The 20,508-nt window shown below is 54.0% G+C and overlaps 1 gene segment (V, D, J or C); it reads left to right on the forward strand.

The window, feature by feature from the left end:
* The first annotated feature begins 569 nt into the window (after nucleotides 1-569).
* On the forward strand, nucleotides 570-19,033 carry LOC137841399 (Ig lambda chain V-1 region-like). The segment is given in 2 exon segments: nucleotides 570-645; nucleotides 18,588-19,033. Coding segments are annotated over 2 exon segments (477 nt in total).
* Nucleotides 19,034-20,508: the final 1,475 nt, after the last annotated feature.

The following is a 20,508-nucleotide window of genomic DNA, read 5'->3' on the forward strand; positions in this document are numbered from 1 at the left end:
GGTGGGTTTGTGTCTTGGATCGCGTGAGCCTGCACGGTGTCGGTGAGGGGTCTTTGGCTGATCTCTAACCCTTGTGTTTCTCCTCCTCGGTCTCCTGCAGCTGCCGCCAGGGGACAAGGGCCCCGGGGTCCCTCACGGTGCTGTGCGAGTCCTGTGGTGGGCAGGAGGCACTGCTGCAGTGCGGGGCCAGGGCCTGGCTTAATGCAGAGCCCCACGGGGAGCCCCGTGGAGGAGAAGGCAGCTCCTGCGGCCAGGCAGGGGGCAAAGCACTGCTGCCAGCCCTCAGCCCTGCTGGGAGGCTCGGCTGGGGCTCACCGAGGGCAGATGTGCAGAGAATCAGCGAGTGGTTGTGGTTGGAGAGCACCTCAGCAGCAACCAACGTCCCCATACCACCAATGTCACCCACTGAACCACGTCCCTAAGTACCACATCCAGCTCCCCCAGGGCAGGGGGAGCGCTGGGGCAGGGGCTGCCAGAGACCGTGGGGCCGGGGCTGTGTGGAGGGGCCGTGCTGCGGCCGGGGAGGGGGTTTAAGAGGGAGTCGGGGTCCGCGGCACAGCCCCGTCGGCGTGGGGACGCGCAGCTGGTGGGATCTCGCCATGGCCTGGGCCCCTCTCCTCCTCGCGGTGCTCGCCCACACCTCAGGTGCCCTGGACACACTCGCTGCGCCTGCCCGGGCCCTTTGGGCAATGGGGCCCTGGCCTCGTCCTGCTGCTGCGCGCTGAGGGCTGTGCGTGTGGGGCACTCACTGACCCCGTTTTCTCCCCTCTCTCCTCTCCCTCTCCAGGTTCCCTGGTCCAGGCAGCAGTGACTCAGCCGGCCTCGAAGTCGGTGAACCCAGGAGGCTCCGTGCAGATCACCTGCTCCGGGGGTTATGGCTGGTACCAGCAGAAGACCCCTGGCAGTGCCCCTGTCACCGTGATCTACAACAACAACCAGAGACCCTCGGGCATCCCTTCTCGATTCTCTGGTTCCAAATCTGGCTCCGTGGGCACGTTAACCATCACTGGGGTCCAAGCTGAGGACGAGGCCGTCTATTACTGTGGGAGCGAGGACAGCAGTGCTAGTGCTGGTACAGGGACACAGAGCAATGTGGAAATAAAGGACAGCCCACAGGTTAAAATGGAGGCTTTTTGCCCTTCTCCTTCAGGGCTGAGTGAACAGGTCTGAGCAGTGATATTCAGCATTCGTGGTTCTGGCTGGTGTACTTGCAAGGCTGTGGGGCTCTGCTCATGGGTCAGTGTTCAGGGCTGTCAGTCCCTCGGTGTTTTAGGAATCTCTAGGTTTCCGTGTTGTCCCACTACTGTGGGTTGAGGGTTGTGCGTGTGGGGCACTCGCTGAGCCCTTTTTTTCCCCTCTCTCCTCTCCCTCTCCAGGTTCCCTGGTCCAGGCAGCGATTACTCAGCCGGCCGCGAAGTCGGTGAACCCGGGAGGAACCGTGCAGATCACCTGCTCCGGGGGTAGCAGTGGCTACGCTTATGGGTGGTACCAGCAGAAGACCCCTGGCAGTGCCCCTGTCACCGTGATCTACAACAACAACCAGAGACCCTCAGACATCCCTTCACGATTCTCTGGTTCCACATCTGGCTCCACAGCCACGTTAACCATCACTGGGGTCCAAGCCGAGGACAAGGCCGTCTATTACTGTGGGAGCAGTGACAGCAGTGGTGTTGCTTTAGTGACGCAGGGAGATGTGGAAGTGAGGGGGAGCCTGGAGGTAAAGGCAAAGTTTTTCTACCCTCCTCCCTCAAGGGAGCAGCTGTGGACTCTCCTCTTCCAGAGATGTTGATCCCTTTCTTAGTACATGAAGATGGTTTTGTGTGCAGGGCACTCACTGAGCCCCGTTTTCTCCCCTCTCTCCTCTCCCTCTCCAGGTTCCCTGGTCCAGGCAGCGCTGACTCAGCCGGCCTCAAAGTCAGTGAACCTGGGAGGCACCGTGCAGATCACCTGCTCCGGGGGTAGCGGCTACTATGGCTGGTATCAGCAGAAGACCCCTGGCAGTGCCCCTGTCACTGTGATCTATGAGAACACCAAGAGACCCTCGGGCATCCCTTCACGATTCTCTGGTTCCTTGTCTGGCTCCACGAACACGTTAACCATCACTGGGGTCCAAGCCGATGACGAGGCTGTCTATTACTGTGGTAACTGGGACAGCAGCACTGATGCTGGTACAGGGACACAGAGCAATGTGGAAGTGAAGAACAGCCCACAGGTAAAAATGGAGGCTTTTTGCCCTTGTCCTTCAGGGCTGAGCAGGTCTGAGCACTGATATTCAGCATCCCTGGTTATGGCAGGTGTCCTTGCAAGGCTGTATGGCTCTGGCCGTGGGCTGTGTTCAGGGCTGTCATTCGCACAGTGTCAGCACAGCCTCCAGGCTCAGGGGCCCTGTCCCACTGCTGTGTGGTGAGGGCTGTGCGTGTGGGGCACTCGCTGACCCCGTTTTCTCCCCTCTCTCCTCTCCCTCTCCAGGTTCCCTGGTCCAGGCAGCAGTGACTCAGTCGGCCTCGTAGTCGGTGAACCTGGGAGGAACCGTGCAGATCACCTGCTCCGGGGGTAGCAGCAGCTACTATTATGGCTGGTACCAGCAGAAGATCCCTGGCACTGCCCCTGTAACCGTGATCTATGAGGACACTAAGAGACCCTCGGGCATCCCTTCTCGATTCTCTGGTTCTGCATCTGGCTCCACGGCCACATTAACCATCACTGGGGTCCAAGCCGAGGACGAGGCCGTCTATTACTGTGGGAGCGAGGACAGCAGTGCTAGTGCTGGTATAGTCACACAGAACAATGGGGACATGAGGGACAGAGCACAGCTAGAAATGGAGGCTTCCTGCTCTTGTTCCCCAGAGATGATCAGGGCTATGTGGCTGAGGCAGGTTCCTGGTTCCTTTGCCTGACCACAGCTGTGAGTTGTGAGCCGAGCCCCATTTTCTCCCCTCTCTCCTCTCCCTCTCCAGGTTCCCTGGTCCAGGCAGCACTGACTCAGCCGGCCTCGAAGTCGGTGAACCTGGGAGGAACCGTGCAGATCACCTGCTCTGAGAGCAGCAACAACTACTTTGCCTGGTTCCAGCAGAAGACCCTTGGCACTGGCAACAAACATGTTAACAAATGGTTAACAAACATGTTAACCATCACGGGGTCCAAGCTGAGCATAAGGCTGTCTATTACTGTGGGAGCTGCGATGACAGCAGTGCTAGTGCTGATTTAGAGTGGCAGAAAGTTTTCAGAGTGAGGGAGAGACATGAGCTAAAGATGAAGGTTTTCTGCGCTTCTCCATCATGGCTGCAGCTCAGGTCTCTTCTCTTCCAGTGGTGGTGTTCCCTTTCCCTGTGCATCGGGAGGTCTGTGGATGTGGGGCACTCACTGAGCCCCATTTTCCCCCATCTCTCCTCTTCTTCTCCAGGTTCCCTGGTCCAGGCAGCGATTACTCAGCCGGCCTCGAAGTCGGTGAACCTGGGAGGAACCGTGCAGATCACCTGCTCTGGGGACGGCGCTTCCAGTGATGGCAAATATTGGTATGGCTGGTACCAGCAGAAGACCCCTGGCACTGGCCCTGTCACCGTGATCTATGGCAACGACAAGAGACCCTCGGGCATCCCTTCACGATTCTCTGGTTCCACATCTGGCTCCATAGCCACATTAACCATCACTGGGGTCAAAGCCGAGGATGAGGCCATCTATTACTGTGGTGGCTTAGACAGCAGTGCTGATGCTGGTATAGTGACACAGAGCAATGTGGAATTGAGGGACAGACCGCAGCTCGAAATGGAGACTTTTTACTTTTGTGCCTTAGAGCTGCACAGGGCTGTGGGGCTGAGGCAGGTTCCTGGCCCCTCTGCATGGCCATAGCTGTGAGATTCCTCCTTTTATGCCCCAGTGCCCTGGGGACATCTCTGGGGCTGGGCTGGGGTCTACTCAACCAACGTGGTCAGGGCCTGATCACTTCTCCAGGGTTTGTGGTATTCAGCATCCCTAGTTCTGGGAGGTGTCCTTGTGAGGCTGTGGGTCTCTGGCCATGGGCTCAGTGTTCAGGGCTGTCAGTGCCTCAGTGCTGTAAGAGCCTCAGCCTCAGAGGCCCCGTTCTGCTGCTTCTAAGTGAGGGCTGTGTGTACGGGGTACTCCCTGAGCTCCGTCTTCTCCCCTCTCTCCTCTCCCTCTCCAGGTTCCCTGGTCCAGGCAGCACTGACTCAGCCAGACTCAAAATCAGTGAACGTGGCAGGATCTGTGGAGATCACCTGCTCCGGGAGTAGCTATGGCTACTATGGCTGGTTCCAGCAGAAGACCCCTGGCACTGGTCCTGTCACCGTGATCTATAGCAACAACCAGAGACCCTCGGGCATCCCTTCTTGATTCTCTGGTTCCCAGTCTGGCTCCACAGCCACATTAACCATCACTGCGGTCCAAGCCGAGGACGAGGCCGTCTATTACTGTGGGAGCCACGACAGCAGTGCTGGTGCTGGTATAGTGACACAGAGCAATGTATAAGTGAGAGACTGACCACATCTAGAAACGGAGGATTTCTTCACTTGTCCCCCATTGTTCAGCAGCCCTGTGGGGCCGAGGCAGGTTCCTGGTCCCTCGGCATGACCCCAGCTCTGAGTTTCCTCCCTTTCATGCCCCAGTGCCCTGGGGAGGTGTCTGCAGCTGGTTCAGGCCCAATCCCCTCAGGCCCAATCCCCTCAGGCCCAACATGGTTCAGGCCCAATCCCTTCTCCACTGTTTGTGGTATTCAGCATTCCTTTTTCTGGCAGGTGTCCTAGCAAGGCTGTGGGGCTCTAGCCATTGGCTCAGTGTTCAGGGCTGTCACTGCCTCGGCGTCGTAAGAGCCTCCAGGTTTGGGTTTGTCTCACTAATGTGGGGTGAAAGCTGTTCGTGTGGGGCACTCGCTGATCCCCGTTTTCTCCCCTCTCTCCTTTCCCTCTCCAGGTTCCCTGGTCCAGGCAGCGATTACTCAGCCGGCCTCGAAGTCAGTGAACCCGGGAGACACCGTGCAGATCACCTGCTCTGGGAGCAGCAACAACTATGGCTGGTACCAGCAGAAGACCCCTGGCACTGGCCCTGTCACCGTGATCTACAACAGCAGCCAGAGACCCTCGGGCATCCCTTCACGATTCTCTGGTTCCAAATCTGGCTCCGTGAGCACGTTAGCCATCACAGAATCACAGAATCACAGAATCACAGAACTGTAGGGGTTCGAAGGGTCCTCGAAAGCTCGATCATTGGGTACAACCCCCCTGCCAAAGCAGTTTTCTCAGAGCAGGCTTCCCAGGTAGACGTCCAGACAGGCCTTGAATATCTCCAGAGAAGGAGCCTCCACAACCTCCCTAGGCAGCCTGTTCCAATGCTCCGTCACCCTCACTGTGAAGAAGTTCTTTCTCATGTAAGTGCGGAACTTCCCATACTCTAACTTGCAGCCATTGCCCCTTGTCCCACCCCCATAAACCTCTGAGAAGAGGTTGGCTACATCCTTCTGTCCCCCACCCCTCAGACATTTATATACACTGAGGAGATCCCCTCTCAGTCTTCTTTTCTCCAGGCTGAACAGACCCAGGTCTCTCAGCGTTTCTTCATAGGGAAGATGCTCCAGGCCCCATATCTTCTTTGTGGCCCTCCGCTGGACTCTTTCCAGGAGACGCCTGTCTTCCTTGTACTGCAGATCACCTGCTCCGGGGGTAGCTACAACGAATATGGCTGGTACCAGCAGAAGACCCCTGGCAGTGCCCCTGTCACCGTGATCTACAACAACAACAAGAGACCCTCAGACATCCCTTCACGATTCTCTGCTTCCACATCTGGCTCCACGAACACGTTAACCATCACTGGGGTCCAAGCCGAGGACGAGGCCGTCTATTACTGTGGGAGCAGTGACAGCAGTGGTGTTGGTTTAGTGACACAGGGAGATGTGGAAGTGAGGGAGAGCCTGGAGGTAAAGGCAAAGGTTTTCTGCCCTCCTCCCTCAAGGGAGCAGCTGTGGACTCTCCTCTTCCAGTGATGTTGATCGCTTTCTTAGTACATGAAGATGGTTTTGTGTGCAGGGCACTCGCTGAGCCCCGTTTTCTCCCCTCTCTCCTCTCCCTCTCCAGGTTCCCTGATCCAGGCAGCGCTGACTCAGCCAGACTCAAAATCGGTGAACATGGCAGGAACTGTGGAGATCACCTGCTCTGGGGGTGGTAGCTTCTATGGCAGTTACTATTATGCCTGGTTCCAGCAGAAGACCCCTGGAAATGTCCCTGTCACCGTGATCTATAGCAACAACCAGAGACCCTCGGGCATCCCTTCTCGATTCTCTGGTTCCTATTCTGGCTCCACGAACACGTTAACCATCACTGGGGTCCAAGCCAAGGACAAGGCCGTCTATTACTGTGGGAGCTACGACAGCAGCAGTGGTTATGACAAGGTGATGCTGACTGGGCAGAGAGATCCTGCATGTCAAACAGGTTGGTTTAGTCTCCCCCTTCCTCTCAGCTCAGCAAGGCCATGTCACTGGGTGTGGGGGTCTCCCTTCTTTCCTGTTCCCCTTCCCCTTGTCCACCATGTCCCCGGGCTTTGCTGTATTTCAGCTCGCCCAGGCTGAGTGTTGCCCAGGGCCCTGCAGCTGCACAGCTGCCTGCAGTGCACGTGGCTGGGTGCGTGCGCGTTGGGCACCTGGGGAGACCCGGGCATGCCCTGGGCAGACAGGGAGAGCTCCTGCCTCAGCCCTTTGGTTGCCCAGTGGTCTGGTTCAGGCACCGGTGATGCCTGTGTGCATGGGACAAGCTGCAGAGATGTGTGGCTCTGGGGGTAGCTTTCAGTATGGCTGGTACCAGCAGAAGACCCCTGGCAGTGCCCCTGTCACCGTAATCTACCAGAACAACGAGAGACCCTCAGGCATCCCTTCACGATTCTCTGGTTCTGCTTCTGGCTCCACAGCCACATTAACCATCACTGGGGTCAGGTCCAAGCCGAGGATGAGGCTGTCTATTACTGTGGGAGCCACGACAGCAGTGCTAGTGCTGGTATAGTGACACAAAGCAATGTGTAAGTGAGAGACTGACCACATCTAGAAATGGAGGCTTTCTTCACTTGTCCCCCAGTGTTCAGCAGCCCTGTGGGGCTGAGGCAGGTTTCTGGTTTCTCGGCATGACCACAGCTCTGAGTTTCCTCCCTTTCATGCCCCAGTGCCCTGGGGAGGTGTCTGCAGCTGGTTCAGGCCCAATCCCTTCAGGCCCAATCCCTTCAGGCCCAATCCCTTCAGGCCCTATCCCCTCAGGCCCAACATGGTTCAGGCCCAATCCCTTCTCCACTGTTTGTGGTATTCAGCATTCCTTTTTCTGGCAGGTGTCCTTGCAAGGCTGTGGAGCTCTGGCCATTGGCTCAGTGTTCAGGGCTGTCACTGCCTCGGCGTCGTAAGAGCCTCCAGGTTTGTGTTTGTCCTGCTAATGTGGGGTGAGGGCTGTGCGTGTGGGGCACTTGCTGAGCCCCATTTTCTCCCCTCTCTCCTCTCCCTCTCCAGGTTCCCTGGTCCAGGCTGCAGTGACTCAGCCGGCCTCAGTCGGTGAATCCCGGAGACACCGTGCAGATCACCTGCTCCGGGAGTAGCAGTGACTATGCCTGGTTCCAGCAGAAGACCCCTGGCACTGGCCCTGTCACCGTGATCTATCTCAACGACAAGAGACCCTCGGGCATCCCTTCAAGATTCTCTGCTTCCACATCTGGCTCCACAAACACGTTAACCATCACTGGGGTCCAAGCCAAGGATGAGGCCGTCTATTACTGTGCTAGCTGGGACAGCAGCTATGATGGTGTCGGGGTGTCAGAGAGCAATGAGGATGTGCAGGAAGTCCCTTGGCCCTGTCCCACTGTTATGCATTGAAGTCTGTGAATGTGGACCACTCGCTGAGCCCCGTTTTCTGCCCCCTTTCCTCTCCCTCACCAGGTTCCCTGGTCCAGGCAGCAGTGACTCAGCTGGCCTCAAATTGGCAAACCTGGGAGGAACCGTGCAGATCACCTGCTCTGGGAGTAGCAGCTGGTATGGCTGGTACCAGCAGAAAAACCCTGGAAGTGCCCCTGTCACCTTGATCTATGATAGCACAAAGAGACCCTCAGACATCCATCCCTTCACGATTCTCTGGTTCCACATCTGGCTCCATGAACACGTTAACCATCACTGGGGTCCAAGCCGAGGACGACTATTACTGTGGGAGCAGTGACAGCAGTGGTGTTTGGTTTAGTGACTCAGGGAGATGTGGAAGTGAGGGAGGGCCTGGAGGTAAAGGCAAAGTTTTTCTGCCCTCCTCCCTCAAGAGAGCAGCTGTGGACTCTCCTCTTCCAGTGATGTTGATCCCTTTCTTAGTACATGAAGATGGTTTTGTGTGCAGTGCACTCACTGAGCCCTGTGCTCTTCCCCTTTCCTCTCCCTCTCCAGGTTCCCTGGTCCAGACAGCGCTGACTCAGCCAGACTCAAAATCGGTGAACATGGCAGGAACTGTGGAGATCACCTGCTCTGGGGGTGGTAGCTTCTATGGCAGTTACTATTATGCCTGGTTCCAGCAGAAGACCCCTGGAAATGTCCCTGTCACCGTGATCTATAGCAACAACCAGAGACCCTCGGGCATCCCTTCTCAATTCTCTGCTTCCACATCTGGCTCCGTGTCCACATTAACCATCACTGGGGTCCAAGCCGAGGACGAGGCCGTCTATTACTGTGGGAGCTACGACAGCAGCAGTGGTTATGACAAGGTGATGCTGACTGGGCAGAGAGATCCTGCATGTCCAAGAGGTTGGTTTAGTCTCCCCCTTCCTCTCAGCTCAGCAGGGCTAGTTGGAGCGGGAGTACAGGTGGTGTTTTTGTCCATCCCTACGATGGCAGGGAGGGGTACAGAGAGGACACGGAAAGGCCACCTGATAAACACGTGGCTTAGAGGCTGGTGCCAACACAGAATTTTTTTATTTTAATTTTTTTTTTGACCATGGTGCGCTTTACTCCGCACCTGGCCTGGTGGCTACAGACTGGTCCCTATCTCTAAGGGGAAAACAGATCCTGGGCCAGGAGCTGGCAGGGCTCATTGAGAGGGCTTTAAACTAGGTAAGAAGGGTATGGGACTGAAACAAGGCTTGTTAGAGCTGTGCCAGGGGGAACAACGGCAAGGCCGGGAGAGAAGGCAATGGCCCAACTGAAGTGCATCTACACTAATGCACGCAGCATGGGTAACAAACAGGAGGAGCTGGAAGCCATCGCGCGGCAGGCAGGCTACGACTTGGTTGCCATCATGGAAACGTGGTGGGACCACTCTCATGACTGGAGTGCTGCAATGTCTGGCTGTAGGCTCTTCAGAAGGGACAGACAGCACAGAAGGGGTGGTGGTGTGGCTCTCTATATCAGAGAGAGTTTTGGTGTTGTGGAACTTGAGGCTGGGAATGATAAGGTTGAGTCCCTATGGGTTAGGATCAGCAGGAAGGCCAACAAGGGAAGCATTCTGGTGGGGGTCTGTTATAGACTGCCGAACCAGGATGAGGAGACTGATGAGGAGTTCTACAGGCAGCTGACAAAAGTTGTGAAATCATCAATACTTGTTCTTGTGGGGGACTTCAACTTCCCTGACATATCCTGGAAGCACAACACAGCCCAGAGAAAGCAGTCTAGGAGGTTTCTGGAGAGCGGGGAAGATAGCTTCCTGACGCAGCTGGTTAGTAAGCCTACCAGAGGAGGTGCCCCGCTAGACCTTCTGTTCACAAACAGAGAAGGACTGGTGGGAGATGTGGTGGTTGGAAACTGTCTTGGGCAGAGTGACCATGAAATGGTAGAGTTCTCCATTGTCGGAGAAGCCAGTAAGGGGACCAGTAAAACCACTGTATTGGACTTCCGGAGGGCCAACTTTGAACTGTTCAGTACACTAGTTGGTCAAGTCCTTTGGGAGGCAGTTCTGAAGGGCAGAGAAGTCCAGGAAGGCTGGGCGCTCTTCAAGAGGGAAATCTTAATGGCGCAGGATCGGTCTGTTCCCAAGTGCCCAAAGTCCAGCCAGCGGGGAAGAAGACCAGCCTGGCTGAACAGAGAATTGTGGCTTGAGCTTAGGAGAAAAAAGAGGGTTTATAATCTTTGGAAAAGTGGGCAGGTCACTAGGGAGGACTATAAGGATGTAGCGAGGCTGTGCAGGGACAAAATTAGGAAGGCCAAAGCTCATCTGGAGCTCAATCTGGCTACTGCCGTTAAAGACAACGAAAAATCTTTTTACAAATACATCAACGCAAAATGGACTAAGGAGAATCTCCATCCTTTCCTGGATGTGGGGGGAAACTTAGTTACAAGAGATGAGGAAAAGGCGGAGGTGCTTAATGCCTTCTTCGCCTCAGTCTTTAGCGGCAAAAACAGTTGCTCTCTGTATACCCAGTACCCTGAACAGGTGGAAGGGGATGGGGAGCAGAATGTGGCCCTTGCTATCCATGAGGAAATGTTTGGCGACCTGCTATGGCACTTGGATGTACGCAAGGCGATGGGGCCAGATGGGATCCGCCCGAGGGTACTGAGAGAACTGGCAGAGGTGCTGGCCAAGCCCTTATCCATCATTTATCAGCAGTCCTGGCTATCGGGGGAGGTCCCAGTTGACTGGCGGCGAGCAAACCTGACGCCCATCTACAAGAAGGGCTGGAGGACTGACCAGGGGAACTATTGGCCTATCAGTTTGACCTCAGTGCCAAGGAAGCTCATGGAGCAGATTATCTTGAGAGTCATCACGCGGCACTTACAGTGCAACCAGGTGATCAGGCCCAGTCAGCATGGGTTTATTATGAAAGGCAGGTCCTGCTTGATGAACCTGATCTCCTTCTACAACAAAGTGACTCACTTCGTGGATGAGGGAAAGGCTGTGTATGTGGTCAACCTTGACTTCAGCAAGGCATTTGACACCGTCTCCCACAGCATTCTCCTCAAGAAACTGGCTGCTCTTGACTTGGACTGGCGCACGCTTCGTTGGGTTAGAAAATGGCTGGACAGCCGGGCCCAAAGAGTCGTGATAAATGGAGTCAAGTCCAGTTGGAGACCAGTTACTAATGACGTCCCCCAGGGCTCGGTGCTGGGGCCGGTCCTCTTTAATATCTTCATCAATGATCTGGACGAGGGCATTGAGTGCACCCTCAGTAAGTTTGCAGAGGACACCAAGCTAGGTTCATGTATCAATCTGCTTGAGGGTAGGAAGGCTCTGCAGGAGGATCTGGATAGGCTGCACCGATGGGCTGAGGTCAACTGCATGAAGTTCAACAAGGCCAAGTGCCGGGTCCTGCAGCTGGGGCGCAATAACCCCAAGCAGAGCTACAGGCTGGGAGATGAGTGGTTGGAGAGCTGCCAGGCAGAGAAGGACCTGGGAGTGATGGTGGACAGTCGGCTGAATATGAGCCAGCAGTGTGCTCAGGTGGCCAAGAAGGCCAACGGCATCCTGGCTTGTATCAGAAACAGTGTGACCAGCAGGGCCAGGGAGGTGATCGTCCCCCTGTACTCGGCTCTGGTGAGGCCGCACCTCAAGTACTGTGTTCAGTTTTGGGCCCCTCGCTACAAGAAGGACATCGAGGTGCTTGAGCGGGTCCAGAGAAGGGCGATGAAGCTGGTGAGGGGCCTGGAGAACAAGTCCTACGAGGAGCGGCTGAAGGAGCTGGGCTTGTTCAGCCTGGAGAAGAGGAGGCTCAGGGGCGACCTTATCTCTCTTTCTAAGTACATTAAAGGAGGCTGTAGTGAGGTGGGAGTTGATCTATTCTCCCACGTGCCTGGTGACAGGATGAGAGGGAATGGGCTAAAGTTGCGCCAGGGGTGTTTTAGGTTGGATATGAGGAATGTGAGGAATGTTTTAACAATTCAAATTCGTGTCCATAAATTCATGTCCATAAAGAACAATTCTGTTTGAATCCTGTCTGCCTCTGGGCCCTGCACTGGCAATTTAATTCTTGAACCACAGATGCAGTGTGTCCCAGTCTCCCCCTCATTCTAGTCAATTTATCAAGTCTTCAGAAAATACTCCTTAAATTCATGAACCTGTTTGCTTTTGTTATTCCGGACTTCTATTTCTAACAGTTACAGCCTTTTTTCCTGTCTTCTTCGAGATCAACTTAACACTGCTATAGATGTGTCTGTGAATGGCTGGGGAAGAATGTTTTAATTACTCGTGAAGCGTCAAATAAGAAAGCTGTTTGTGTTTGATGTCTGGGAGTTTCAGAACAACTGATAACAACTAGTGACTGTTATGGGATACTATGTGGATCTTTGGTATCTGGCCAGGGGGCCAAGAGATTAAGAGGAAGGAAAAAGAAGCTGAAGGACAGTTGGGAGACAAGACCTGCAGAAAGTGTTCTATAAACTTGGAATTGTGCCAAGTGAGTACAGAGGTGAGAGGAAGACTACGAGCCTTCAGCATGAAAGACCCCTAGAGACCCCCAGAGGAGACTGATGCGCATGCTCCAGTAGGAGGGACTGGACCCCGGAAACTAATTATAATAACCTTTTTTTTTTAGAAGTAGTAATGAATATGTATTAGTCTAGGAGCATAAAAATTAGCTGCTTGATGTAACTGGTGTGCGTCCTGGTGGAGCGGAGACTCACGGTGCACCCAGCGCTGTTTGCTTACCTCTATTCCTTTATATTCTTTTAATAAATCCTATTTTTTTATTTAATCCTAATTTGAATCCTGAGCCATTTATAACAATTTGGGGGCTCGTCCGGGATGGCTATAGTTCCTGAATTCTGATTTAATCTAGGAGAGGCGCCCCACCATTTGGTGGCTCCTGTTTGAGTCAGATCGGGACTAATGCCATCCTGAACCTGAATAAAGGTAAGCAAAGAATTTGATTTTTTTTTTGAGCTCCCTTGCCAGCTGTTTTTTGCCCGTAATTCTGCACGCGAAGATCCGGACGAAGACGACAGAGTCGTTTGGATACCTTTCGGTTGGATTCTGGTGTCCAGGATCAAACCGGATGAAGACGACAGTCGTTTGGATACCGTCTGGTTCGATCCCAGACGAAGACAGCAGAGACCCTGGTGGATACCGTCCGATTGGATTCTGGACGAAGACGACTGATTCGTAAGATACCGTCCGGTTGGGTAAAGGTACGGTTGCCAGTTTTTGTGTGTGAGAGTGTAACTGAGACTTCTAAAGTCAGCGTGGAGGTCTTTTTGTTTTCTCACTGGTTCTAATCTCCTGTCGGGGGGGCTGGACTGGTGAGAAGAGGAATACGTGGGTGGGTGATAGGTCCTAAACCCCCTGCAAGACACTCTCACTGGGCAACCAAGGGCTGTGGGAATTGCCACTAGTAAAATTCCCGGATGGGTCAGATAAAATCGAAGACCAAGGACCAGAAAGGGAGCAAATTACCAGATATATGACCAAAAAGTCCATTATGAATAATGATTAGAAATTGGAACAATAGGGGCCCCAGAAAATTAAAGAGTAAATTGAAAATGATCCAGTATTATATGATAGAATGACCAAAAGAACCCTTAGGACCCCATGTATTTTGATCCACGGAGGACGGGGTCTGTCAGGCTTTGAACATTAATAGTAGAATACCCGTGGATCCAGAAAAGAGCAAGCTGAAACATTCGAATTAGAAATTAGAGAGCAATTGATTAAGAATGAATATGTGCTACATTTGTGCCTGTGCTGCACTTATACCACCAGATAACAGGAGCCTCTCGGACCCCGAGAACCAGATCAAAAACAACCTCATGGTTCAGACTTTAACCAAGGGGTCTAAAATAAGGAGGACTGTTCATAAAGGGACAGGTTATGTATATGTATAGGAATGTTTATGTATATGTAACTTTTTACTAAAGCAAGTTGCCACGTTAGGCGCACACGACTTTGGTGGGACTACCCACCCCGTGCTGCACGGAACTGAGTAAACATACCTACTTTACAATCCTACTGATGGTGGGGTCAGCTTTCCGTGAGTCATTTTGGTGAGCCAGGCAGGAGGCACTCTGCTCGGCTGCGGGATCAGCTGCAGCGTGGACGCCCCTAGGTGCACCCTGAGCGTTTTTGCTCGGAGGGGACTCCACTCTCAGCTGCTCACCGCAGGAGCAAGGATCTCCTGAAACTGCAGACAAACGGTATGTTTTCGGCTGCTGGAGGGATACTAACTGGAGTGTTAATAATTGTATGTGTTTTTATGTATGTATTTTGTGTTGAAAGTATTTGTGTAAATGTAAGGGTTTGAAACAAAGTGTTACAAGTCACTTCACGAAGAACACAGTCAGAGACAATACTTATTTGGTTGGTTATCATTCTAAATTATATTCCTGTGGTATGAATGAGATGTGCTGGAGGCCTCTGTGTGCGATGGTGCTGTGTGAGTGAGACGCAGCGTTGCTGCAAAGCGAGTGCAGAGTTCCGATCCGTGGTTCTGTACTCTACGCAAGGGGAGTGGGCAGAGACGAACGAAGTGCTTGACAGACTGAAAAGAAGTGCTGTTTTATCCATCTTTTGAGTGGTGGTGCCTAATATATGGGCCCGGTGTATATTGTGTATCTCGTGTATCCTATTTTTGCTCTTAAATGTTTTGACTGTGACAAGAAAAAGGCAGGAGCATGACATGACATGCTTCCTGCAACACATGAGGCCCGCACAGGCCAAGACCTGGACTTGCTGAGACCTGAACAGGCCGAGAGACCGGAGTGGCGCCGAGAGACTGGAGCGGCGCTGGGAGACCTGAGACACTACGGAGGGAACTACTGCTGGACAGAGAGAGCCCTGAGAGACGCTGCAGAGCCACGGACGGCTCTGAGAGACACAGAATAGACCTCGCAGAAGCTGCAAAATGTGGGAAAATTAAAGTAATTGCGGAACATCCGAGATCGAGTTGCTACGGGAGACCAGAGGCGTCAGTGGACACCAGTAGCTGATCCTCATCGTGAGGCGAGTTGGCACAGAGCAGAGGGGCAGACATCAGGACCCTGCAGCCTGTCTGACATAACCATGGAGGCAGCGGCAGCAGCGGCTGTGCTGTTTCACTCTGGCATTCTTTTTATAAAAGGTTTATCTTGCAATGTAAAAAAGACTATTCGTCCCCAGATCGGTGTTATAACTATTACTAATGACGACTTAGCTCTATTGCAGGGCAGGAGTGCAGAGACGCAGATTACACTGCCAAATGACCACTGGCAGGCTCTTTCACAAACCTAAGGTTGCAGCTGGCACTGCCTGCAGCCGTATAGCAGACGTTACACTCTCTTTCCTAACTAGTAATCATGTGTCTCATCCATTTGTGGTGAATGGCCAGTGACAAAAAGAAAAGGGGGGAGACAAAGACAGAAATGGTACAAGGAGGATGCCACTGACACTAACAGCATGGGTAATAGGAGTAGTATAAGTGACACAGGTGACGGTGCAGGGCACTCTGCCTGCTGCTCGCCCTCGCCTGACTGTGCACTGCTGCCAACGGTGCTAGAGTAAAATGTGAAGACTGCTCAGATGGCAGTGATGAGAGTGCTTGTGTGAAGAATATATGTGAAGAAGACGTGTGCTGAATCTGACTTTGTGTGCAACAGTGGTCAGTGTGTGCCAAACAGATGGCAGTGTGATGGGGATCCGGACTGTGAAGATGGGTCTGACAAGAGTGCTGAGCTGTGTCATATGAGAACATGCCGGGTAAATGAAATCAGCTGTGGTCCTCAGTCGACCCAGTGTATCCCAGTGTCATGGAAATGTGATGGCGAGAAAGACTGTGACAGTGGAGAAGATGAAGAGAATTGTGGCAATGTGACTTGTAGTGCAGCAGAGTTCACATGCAGTAGTGGACAATGTATTTCCAAAAGCTTTGTCTGCAATGGTCAAGGTGACTGCTCTGGCCACTCGGATGAATCTTTGGAGCAGTGTGGGACCCCTGGCACTGGCCCTGTCACCGTGATTTATTGGAACACCAACAGACCCTCAGGCATCCCCTCACGGTTCTCTGGTTCCTTGTCTGGCTCCACGAACACGTTAACCATCACTGGGGTCCAAGCAGAGGATGAGGCCGTCTATTACTGTGGTAACTGGGACAGCAGCACTGATGCTGGTACAGGGACACAGAGCAAGGTGGAAGTGAAGGACAGCCCACAGGTTAAAATGGAGGCTTTTTGCCCTTATCCTTCAGGGCTGAGCAGGTCTGAGCACTGATATTCAGCATCCGTGGGTCTGACAAGTGTCCTTGCAAGGCTGTATGGCTCTGGCCGTGGGCTGTGTTCAGGGCTGTCATTCGCACAGTGTCAGCACAGCCTCCAGGCTCAGGGGCCCTGTCCCACTGCTGCGTGGTGAGGGCTGTGCGTGTGGGGCCCTCACTGAGCCCTGTTTTCTCCCCTCTCTCTTCTCCCTCTCCAGGTTCCCTGGTCCAGGCAGCGATTACTCAGCCGGCCTCGAAGTCGGTGAATCTGGGAGGAACCGTGCAGATCACCTGCTCCGGGGCTAGCACTGACAGTAGTGGCAACTATTGGTATGGCTGGTACCAGCAGAAGACTCCTGGCAGTGCCCCTGTCACCGTGATCTATAGCAACAACCAGAGACCCTCGGGCATCCCTTCTCGATTCTCTGGTTCTGCATCTGGCTCCACGGCCACATTAACCATCACTGGGGTCCAAGCCGAGGACGAGGCCGTCTATTACTGTGGGAGCAGGGACAGCAGTTATGGTGGTGGTTCAGTGACAGAGGCAGATGTGGAAGTGAGCAACAGACTGGTGCTATAGACAAAGTTTTTCTGCCCTCTTCCCTCAAGGGGGCAGCTGTGGACTCTACCAGTGATGTTGATCCCTTTCCCAGTACATGAAAATAGTTTTGTGTGCAGGGCACTCGCTGAGCCCTGTGTTCTTCCCCTTTCCTCTCCCTCTACAGGTTCCCTGGCAGCACTGACTCAGCTGGCCTCAAAGTCAGTGAACCTGGGAGGAACCGTGCAGATCAGCTGCTCTGGGGGTAGCAGCGGCTACGATTATGGCTGATATCAGCAGAAGACTCCTGGCAGTGCCCCTGTCACTGTGATCTACTGTGATCTAACAACAAGAGACCCTCAGGCATCCCTTCACGATTCTCTGCTTCCACATCTGGCTCCACATCCACGTTAACCATCACTGGGGTCCAAGATGAGGACGAGGCCGTCTATTACTGTGGGAGCGAGGACAGCAGCACTGATGCTGGTACAGGGACACAGAGCAATGTGGAAGTGAAAAACAGCCCACAGGTTAAAATGGAGGCTTTTTGCCGTTCTCCTTCAGGGCTGAGCAGGTCTGAGCACTGATATTCAGCATTTGTGGGTCTGGCAGGTGTCCTTGCAAGGCTGTGGGGCTCTGCTCATTGGTCAGTGTTCAGGGCTGTCAGTCCCTCGGTGTTGTAAGAGCCTCCGGGTTTGAGTCTTGTCCAACTACTGTCAGTGAGGGCTGTGCGTGTGGGGCACTCGCTGATCCCCATTTTCTCCCCTCTTTCCTCTCCCTCTCCAGGTTCCCTGGTCCAGGCAGCGCTGACTCAGCTGGCCTCGAAGTCAGTGAACCCAGGAGGCACCGTGCAGATCACCTGCTCCGGGAGTAGTGATGGCTATGGTTGGTTCCAGCAGAAGACCCCTGGCAGTGCCCCTGTCACCGTGATCAATAGCAGCACCAACAGACCCTCAGGCCACATCTGGCTCCACGAACACGTTAACCATCACTGGGGTCCAAGCCACGGACGAGGCCGTCTATTACTGTGCTAGCTGGGACAGCAGCTATGATGGTGTCAGGGTGTCAGAGAGCACTGAGAATGTGCTCCAAGTTCGTTGGTCCTGTCCCGCTGCTGCGCAGTGATGTCCAACTACTGTTGGTGATGTCTGTGCATATAGGCCACTCGCTGAGCCCCATTTTCTCCCCTCTCTCCTCTCCCTCTCCAGGTTCCCTGGTCCAGGCAGCGGTGACTCAGCCGGCCTCGAAGTCGGTGAACCTGGGAGGCACCGCGCAGATCACCTGCTCTGGGAGTAGCAGCAGCTATGGCTGGTACCAGCAGAAGACCCCTGGCAGTGCCCCTGTCACCGTGATCTACTACAACAACAAGAGACCCTCAGGCATCCCTTCACGATTCTCTGGTTCCTTATCTGGCTCCACAAACACGTTAACCATCACTGGGGTCCAAGCCGAGGATGAGGCCGTCTATTACTGTGGTGGCTACGACAGCAGCTGGAGTGCTGTACAGTGACAGTGAGTTACAAGATGTGGGAGTATCCAAAGCCCTAGGAAGGTTTTCTCTCCTTCCTGTTGGCCGTACAGAGCTGTTGCAGTAGCCAGATTCTTATTCCCTCTCTATGTTCCCGACTGTGAACGTCCTCCCCCATGTCCCTTGTGGTATGGGAGGTGTCTTTGGGGGTGGTGTGCCTTGTTCCCATCCCTAAAACAGGCAGGGATTTATATTGTGAAACCGCCTACACCAGTTGCTGTCTCTCTTGCTGCTGCTTCCAGCTCTCCTTGAAGTGGTCCTGGGACTCTGTCCGTAGTCTGTGTGTGGGACTGTGGGTCTCTGGGTGGGACCAAGATCTTTTGGCACTTCGAACATGGTCGTCCTCCTGCCGCATGGTGAGAGCTGTGTGTGCAGGGCACTCACTGAGCCCCATTTTCTCCCCTCTCTCCTCTCCCTCTCCAGGTTCCCTGGTCCAGGCAGCGCTGACTCAGCCGGCCTCGAAGTCGGTGAACCTGGGAGGAACCGTGCAGATCACCTGCTCTGGGAGCAGCTACAACTACTATGGCTGGTTCCAGCAGAAGACCCCTGGCACTGGCCCTATCACCGTGATCTACAACAACAACCAGAGACCCTCGGGCATCCCTTCACGATTCTCTGGTTCCAAATCTGGCTCCACAGCCACGTTAACCATCACTGGAGTCAAAGCCGAGGATGAGGCCGTCTATTACTGTGCTAGCTACGACAGCAGTGCTGGTGCTGGTATAGTGACACAGAGCAATGTGGAAGTGAGGGACAGAGCACAGCTCGAAATGGAGACTTTCTACTTTTGTGCCTTAGAGCTGAGCAGGGCTGTGGGGCTGAGGCAGGTTTCTGGCCCCTCTGCATGGCCATAGGTGTTAGATTCCTCCCTTTTATGCCCTATGACCCTTGGGACATCTCTGGGACTAGGCTGGGGTCTACTCAACCAACGTGGTCAGGGCCCGATCCCTTCTCCAGGGTTTGTGGTATTCAGCATCCCTAGTTCTGGGAGGTGTCCTTGTGAGGCTGTGGGTCTCTGGCCATGGGCTCAGTGTTCAGGGCTGTCAGTGCCTCGGTGCTGTAAGAGCCTCAGCCTCAGAGGTCCCATTCTGCTGCTTCTCAGTGAGGGCTGTGTGTACCAGGTACTCCCTGAGCTCCATTTTCTCTCCTCTCCCTCTCCAGGTTCCCTGGTCCAGGCAGCACTGACTCAGCCAGACTCGAAATCGGTGAACGTGGCAGGATCTGTGATCATCTGCTCCGGGAGTAGCTTCGGCTACTATGGCTGGTACCAGCAGAAGACCCCTGGCAGTGCCCCTGTCACCGTGATCTATAGCAGCAACCAGAGACCCTCGGGCATCCCTTCTCGATTCTCTGGTTCCCAGTCTGGCTCCACAGCCACGTTAACCATCACTGGGGTCCAAGCCGAGGACGAGGCCGTCTATTACTGTGGGAACTACGAAGGCAGCTATGTTGGTGTCAAGGTGACACAGGGCAATGGGGAAGTGATACAAAAACCTCCTGCCATCACAGGAACATTTGTCTCCCCACTGTACCCTCAGATGGTGGCAGAGGTCCCCAACTCAGCCCTGCCCACCCCACCCCACAGTGCAGGGTCTCTTTCCATCACCAGGGCAGGGGATGGCCCCCAGAGGCCCTGGACTGCTCCAGCAACCCCTGGTCCTCAGGCTCCCATTTCTCAGGGTCTGTGGATTCCTGCCTGGGCCTGCAGCCTCTGGATGCCTGGGACCCGTTCAGTTGCTGCGTGGTGAGGGCTGTGCATGTGGGGTACTCGCTGAGCCCTGTTTTCTCCCCTCTCTCCTCCCCCTCTCCAGGTTCCCTGTCCAGGCAGCGCTGACTCAGCTGGCCTCAAAGTCAGCAAACCTGGGAGGAACTGGGTTAATAAATATAAATAAGTAATAAAAAGGGTTTTTTTAGATATGTGAATGGAAAAAGGAGAACTAAAGAATACATAGGGCCGCTCCTTGATAGGGAAGGTCTCCTCACAGACAATGACATAGGCAAAGCAGAGACGCTTAACGCCTTCTTTGCCTCTGTCTTCAATGCCGATGATGGGCTTCGGGACCCTGGGTGCCCTGAGCTGGAGGACCGGGACGGTGGGGATGACAAACTCCCAACCGACCCTGAACGTATGCGGGATTTGCTACTCCACCTGGATCCCTACAAGTCCATGGGTCCGGATGGGATTCATCCCCGGGTGCTGAAAGAGCTGGCGGACGTCATCGCGGAACCTCTCTCAATTATTTTTCAACGATCCTGGGAATCTGGAGAGGTCCCGGTAGACTGGAAGCTGGCAAATGTTGTGCCGATTTTCAAGAAGGGTCAGAAAGAAGACCCTAGCAATTAC

The sequence above is a fragment of the Anas acuta genome, chromosome 17 (genome assembly GCF_963932015.1).
Source record: "Anas acuta chromosome 17, bAnaAcu1.1, whole genome shotgun sequence".
In the NCBI taxonomy this organism is placed as follows: domain Eukaryota; kingdom Metazoa; phylum Chordata; class Aves; order Anseriformes; family Anatidae; genus Anas; species Anas acuta.